The sequence below is a fragment of the Ochotona curzoniae genome, unplaced genomic scaffold (genome assembly GCF_017591425.1).
Source record: "Ochotona curzoniae isolate NIBS_2020 unplaced genomic scaffold, NIBS_Ocur_1.0 contig_430, whole genome shotgun sequence".
NCBI lineage: Eukaryota > Metazoa > Chordata > Mammalia > Lagomorpha > Ochotonidae > Ochotona > Ochotona curzoniae.
Window position 1 is genome coordinate 1,032,786 of NW_024466219.1, and position 6,264 is coordinate 1,039,049.

General features: G+C 61.3%; 1 protein-coding gene across 1 annotated transcript in view; it reads left to right on the plus strand.

The window, feature by feature from the left end:
• The window catches only part of RGL1 (ral guanine nucleotide dissociation stimulator like 1), a 138,399-nt gene extending 134,791 nt beyond the window's left edge, over nucleotides 1–3,608 (plus strand). Inside the window, exons 18-20 of the mRNA XM_040985360.1 lie at nucleotides 629–880; nucleotides 2,587–2,701; nucleotides 3,091–3,608. Of these exons, the coding sequence (XP_040841294.1) occupies nucleotides 629–880; nucleotides 2,587–2,701; nucleotides 3,091–3,278 (555 nt within the window). The 3' untranslated portion in view covers nucleotides 3,279–3,608. The remainder of the gene's footprint in view (nucleotides 1–628; nucleotides 881–2,586; nucleotides 2,702–3,090) is intronic.
• Nucleotides 3,609–6,264: the final 2,656 nt, after the last annotated feature.

The following is a 6,264-nucleotide window of genomic DNA, read 5'->3' on the forward strand; positions in this document are numbered from 1 at the left end:
CTACCAACGTGCTGGCAGCCATCACACTGAGCTGCTGCCCTCTGGAGGCCAAGCCCTTGAGGCAGCAGCCGTGTAGCCCGGAGCCATATCCCATGGGGAAGGAGAGCGAAACAGGAAGTCCCTGCAGGACATTTCCCGTGATCAGGGTGGTGGTCTGGGGAGGCCTTGGCTCCCCTGATGAAACTGACGTGCTTGCAGCACTGTGGGGTAGGGGCGTGGGAGGTGTGCTTCCCGTCCCTGTCCCCCCAAACTACCCCTTCACAAATGTGGGAGAGGCGGATGCTCACCAGTGCACAGCTCCTGGCCGCCGGGGTTGGAGCTGTGTGGCACAGGGAGACTTTGCAGCACTCTGCAGCACCAGTGTCCCTTGTCTCAAGCGCTCCTGAGGACGTAGGCCGGAGCGTGAGGCCAGCCCCTGAGCACCTGCCGCCAGGGCTGTCCCAAGGCTGTCCCAGGGCCCTGCTGCTCTTGGGCGGCCTACCTCCAGAGCAGCCCTCTGCTGGTCACCCTGGCGCATGCCTCCACAGTGCATGGGGCTGTGGCGGTAGCGGGGGTGGCTGGGCACGGCCCGCCCCGGGGGCCCTCTGCCCTCTGCCCTCTGACGCGCCTGCACGTGTCCCTTTTGCAGCTGTCCCAGTCATCTTCATGTTCCTCTGTCCACTTCATGGACACCAACTCCTCAGGGATCTCTCCTTCAGCCAACCCCCTGTCCTCGCCTACGTCCTCCAGCAGCAACCCTCGAGCCCACCAGCGCTCCGTCTCGGCCACGTCCATGACCTGCACGGGGCTGCCACCTGTTTACAACCAGCAGCAGGAGGACAGCTGTATCATTCGTGTCAGCGTGGAGGATGGCAATGGCAACATGTACAAGAGCATCATGGTAGGCCACACCCTGTCTGTGTGTGAGAGAGGCCCCTCAGGACTCCTGTGAGTGCAGGGTGCTGGGCTGGGGGACACCAGGCCCGGCTTTGGGGGCAGGGGGACTTTGTTGATCAAGCACTGCAGTTAAGAGCAGGGCCTGGGGTGTGAGAGAGGGAGAGAGAGAGCAGGGCCTGGGGAGTGTGTGTGAGAGAGAGAGAGAGAGAGAGAGAGAACTGGGTCTGGGGAGTGAGAGAGGGAGAGAGAGAGCAGGGCCTGGAGTGTGTGTGTGTGTGTGAGAGAGAGAGAGAGAGAGAGAGCAGGGCCTGGGGTGTGAGAGAGGGAGAGAGAGAGAGAGCAGGACCTGTGTGTGCTACTGGTGTGTGTGTGCGTATACATGTGTGTGTGAGAGAGAGAGCAGGGCCTGGAGGGGTGTGTGTGTGTGTGTGTGTGTGTGTGTGTGTGTGTGTGTGTGTTTCAGCAGGGCCTGTGTGTGTATGAGAGATAGAGAGAGAGCAGGGTCTGTGTGTGAGAGAGAGAGCAGGGCCTGGATTGTGTGTGTGTGTGTGTGTGTGTGTGTGTGTGTGTGTGTGTGTGTGTGTGTGTGTGTTAGAGCAGGGCCTGTGTGTGCTACTGGGGTGTGTGTATGTGTGTCAGCAGGGCCTGGATGTGTTACTCGTGGGTGTGTGTGCATCAACTCTGCCCTATCATGGTCTTACAGATCACTCGGCCTGGAGCTGGCCTTGGCCCCTGGTTGAGTTGCCCACCTTGGGGTGGGTCACCCCCAGCTGCAGCCCCTGACTCCTGCTTCTTGCTGGTGCAGGCCCTGGGATGGGTTGGGGAGAAACTGGCTCAGGTTCTTGGGTTGTGGTCCCCTTCATGGGTGCTGGATGGAGTGGCAGGTCCTGGCCCTGACCCGACGTGGCCACAGTTACTGGGGCACTGGAGGAATGAGCTAGTGTGAGAGCTCCGGGGCTTTCGGCCCTGGATTAAGGCAACAGGTGTTCATGTTCTTAGAGCTGCTGAGTCCTACCCTCACACCAGACACTCATTCCGCTGTGCTGGAGGACTCCTGGGGGTGTGGTTGGGGCCCCACCACTGAAGTGAGTTGCTGGGCCCTAGTCGTGTGGCTCTGCCTTGGAATGGTGTGAGGCCGTGCTGGGTGGCTGGAGCCCACGTCCCAGGACAGGCTGTGGGCTCTGGCCTGGGGTCTCTGTGCACAGAGCCTCGCTTTGAACACGGCCCTGGGTTGAAGGTTTGCCGTGGATGTTGTGAGTCAGACCCGTAGCACGTCAGTGTATCTGAGGACAGAGCCAGCATGCACGGGCACAGTTGTACCGCGATGGCATCCACGTGCGGCATGCCAGCACTCTATCTGCTGCTCCAGAGGGTGCGGCTGCGCAGTTCTGGGCATTCAGGGACCATCCTTCCTCACCCCCAAATGCCACATCAGTCTGGCTGGCCAGGGCCCTAGCTGAGTTCCCACATGGGCAGCAGGGCCTGAGCTCTGGGCCCATTCCCTGCTGCTCGGGCCAGATGTACAGAGAGCTGGGCCGCAAGTGGACACCGGGGACTGGGCCCGACATGGTCGGCCGGGTGGGAAGCAGCAGCTGTGCCCCACACCCGGCTCCTTGGCCGGGCTGCTTAAGACAGAGCGAGGAGGCCCTTCCGGGCCAGGCTGCGGCAGAGAGGCCAGCGGCCTTCTCACGGGCCACTCTGTCTCCACAGCTGACGAGCCAGGATAAGACACCCACGGTGATCGAGAGAGCCATGCTGAAGCACAACCTGGGCTCGGAGCCGGCCGAGGACTACGAGCTCGTGCAGCTTATCTCCGAGGACAGAGGTGGGCAGGGGTGCAGCCCATGCAGGTGGACCAGGTCGTCACACGTGTGTGGGCAGGGCTTGATTATCAGAGCAGAGAAGGGACCCGTGAGCACCTGGCTGGGCTGTCATCTGGCTTAGGTTGCCTGGAGGTTCTGGGTGGAAGCCGGGCGCTGCCCCACACTGGCTGCCTCCTGGAGGGCACAGGCCAAGGCCGGGCATGGGCGCTGCCCCGTGCAGGCTGCCTCCCGGAGGGCACAGGCCAGGTGTGGGCGGTGCCCAGGCCTAGCTGCCTCCTGGAGGTCATGGGCCAGGTGTGGGCGGTGCCCAGGCCTAGCTGCCTCCCGGAGGGCACAGCCAGGCATGAGCGACACCCCGTGCCCCTCACTGCCCCATCTCCTGGGCTTGCAGAGCTCGTGATCCCTGACTCTGCCAACGTCTTCTACGCCATGAACACCCAAGTGAACTTCGACTTCATGCTGCGCAAGAAGAACACCGTGGATGAGCAGGTGCCACCGCGCAGCCGGCCCAGCCTCACGCTGCCCAGGACAGCCAAACGGGGCTGCTGGGGCAGCAGACACAGCAAGGTCACCCTGTGAGGCCCGTGGCGGACATGTCCACATGAGGCCCACGTCGAGTGTCATAGGAGACCAGGACCCCAAGCATCGCTCTGGAGCCCGCGTGGACATGGGCCAGGTGAACAACTGTGTGTGTACACGCACTGGGCCACTGCATGACAGGGACGGACCAAGGCCCCAGCCGAAGGCCCCTCAGGACTCCTGTGAGTGCAGGGTGCTGGGCTGGGGGACACCAGGCCCGGCTTTGGGGGCAGGGGGACTTTGTTGATCAAGCACTGCAGTTAAGACCCCCTGTGGAGACCCTTGCCCCAAAGGACCTGTTCACACCTCATGCTGCTGCCCTGCCAGGACCCTGGCGGCCACGACAGCCCACCGGGCAGCCCAGCTGCTGCCCCTGGCCTGTGTGTGACCCCCAGGACCCTGCCCCCGCACTGTTGCAGGGTGGTCCTGCCCCTGCCAGAGCCGGGCTTGGATGTACAGGAGAAGCACTTTCGGAATGTTCTTTTTCAGGAAAATTCCCCAGAAGCCAGTTTTTATTCCAAAAATTAAAGGGCATGAGGTTAGAGTGTGTGAAACAGGTGGTAACACAGCTCATTTTCCTCACGGCCTGGACTGTGCAGCTTGCAGGCCTGGGAGGTCACGGGGGCAAGGATCTGCCCATGGGCCGGCTTGGGCCAGCTTGGGCCGGCTTGGGCCAGTGTGGCCTGGTCTCCCCTGGCCTCCGGCCATGCCCCCGTTGCTGGACTGACGCAGGATGGAGAGCAAATCCATATGTTGCTGATGGCTGTCAAGGTGGTGATAGCCAGGTCCGTCAAGCAGCCCCACACCTGCGCTCCCCTTCCTGGCCGAAGGCAGGGTACGGAGGGGCCCGAACCGTGTCGCCCGTCACCTGAATGGGTAAACTACAAACCAGCCGTGGGCATGCGCTGCAGGAGCCCCAGGGCCATGGGCTTGGGGTTTCAGGAGATCCTGAGGGTGACACCCTGCTGGGCTGTGGGGTCATCCCAGGCTGGCTGAGAGCTGCATCCTGGCCTGGCCCCCTGCTCTCCCACTGGCCCCATGCTCCTGTGTAGCGTTCAGGAGTCTGGTTTCTGCTGTTTGCCCAGGCTGCTGAGCAAACCCAAGCCACCGCCTGACTTGGAGGAATCCCAGGCAGGCCCAGCAGGCGTCCCGTAGCAGGAGTGGGCGCACACAGCACTGGGGGCGGAGGTGTTTGTGTGTGGGAGGAGGGTCGTAGGCAGCTGGTCAGGGGCATTCTGGAAGAGCAGGCCCTCCCCTCATTGTTGCTGGGAGCCTGGCCTGGGGCTCCTGCTCACACTCAGTGGATGGGCCTGGCTCCTGTGCTCGACCTGCCACAAGGCTCAGGCTGGGCCGCCATCCTGCCTTAGCACCCATCCAGCTCAGTAAGTTAACAGCTTCCTTTAAAACATTTGGGGGGTTAGGGAGGAGCAGTGCACCTGCGGGCAACAGTTCATGTCCCAGCGGCCCCACTTCCCATCCAGCTCCCTGCCTGTGGCCTGGGAAAGCAGTCGAGGATGGCCCAAAGCCTTGGGACCCTGCACCCATGTGGGAGACCTGGAAGAGGCTCCTGGCTTCGGATCAGCTCAGCTCCAGCCATTGTAGCCACTTGGGGAGTGAACCGAGAGTAGAATACCTTTATCTCTGTCTTTCCTTCTCTCTGTAAATCTGCCTTTCCAACAAAGAAAAAAATACATCTTTTGATTTTTTTTTATGATTTATTTTCTTCAATTTTTTTTTTCTTTTTTTTGGAAAGGCAGATCTACAGAGAGAGGGAGAGAGAAAGATCTTCCACCTGTTGGTTCACTACTCACAGCCAAAGCTCAGCCAATCTGAAGCAGGAGCTTCTTCCGGGTCTCCCACGCAGGTGCCAGGGCCCGGCTTGGGCCGTCCTCTGCTGCCTTCCCAGGCCACAAGCAGGGAGCTGGATGGACAGTGGAGCAGCTGGGACACGAACCAGCGCCCGTACGGGATCCCAGCATTTCTAAGGGAAGAATGAGCCATAGTACCAGGCCTTAATAAATCTTAAAAAAACAAAAAAGTGGCCCCTCTGCGTGTCCACACGGGCTGGGTCAAAGCCAGAGCCTAGAGCTGAACCCAGGTCTGCCATGGGGCTGGCGGGAACCCAGGTCTGCCAGGAGCCTGGAGCTGAACCCAGATCTGCCATGGGGCTGGCGGGCACCCGGCTCCTTACACTGTCTCCCCAGGGTGCCCCGTGGCCGGAGGCTGTGAGGGATCCCCCCTCTGGGCACTCTAAGGAGATACAGGCATCTCCAGGCTGTATTTCCAAGTGTTTGGTTCCAGTTGTATGGCAGGGTGATGCCTTCTGGCCCAGCGAGGGTACAGTGGGCACCCCAGTCAGCGGGCACAGGGGAAGGGCACCACATTCCCTGTCCTGGAAGCGTTGGCTTCTTCCCCAGGTGCCCAGGCAGCAGAACTGGCGAGAAACGGCTGTAGGGGCTGGCGTACGGGCTGCAGAGAGCAGGGGAGACGCGAGGAAGGAGCTGTGACAGGTCAGTGTATTCCGCCCTGAGCAGAGGCCCTGGTCAGCCTGCACACCGATCCGCGGGCACGGTCACGTGGTGGCGCCCGCTGACAGGCTGCAGACAGGCGCCCACAGGCTCGGCCCTGGAGAGCCTGGCTGGTGTTCGTTCACTTGTCTCCATGCCAAACCTGAGAGCAGGCAAAGCTGAGGGGCATAGTTGCAGGGGACAGCGGGGTCAGTTGTCCCGGGAACCACAGACGCCCGGCAGGGTCTGCAGGCCACGGCCCCCCGGGGCAGGGATCGGAGGTATAGGAACCACCGCTTCTGGTTATAGACATGGGCGCACGGTTCTCTCTGGTGAAATTTTTGCAGAGGGTTTATGCCCTCCGTAAGGGAGCGGTCAGAGAGAGTGACAAAGCCCTTCAGTCTGCCCAGGATAGTCTCTCAGAAACAGAGCGGGAGAGGAGAACCGGTTTGAAGCAAAAAATAGAGGTGAAATTGAAA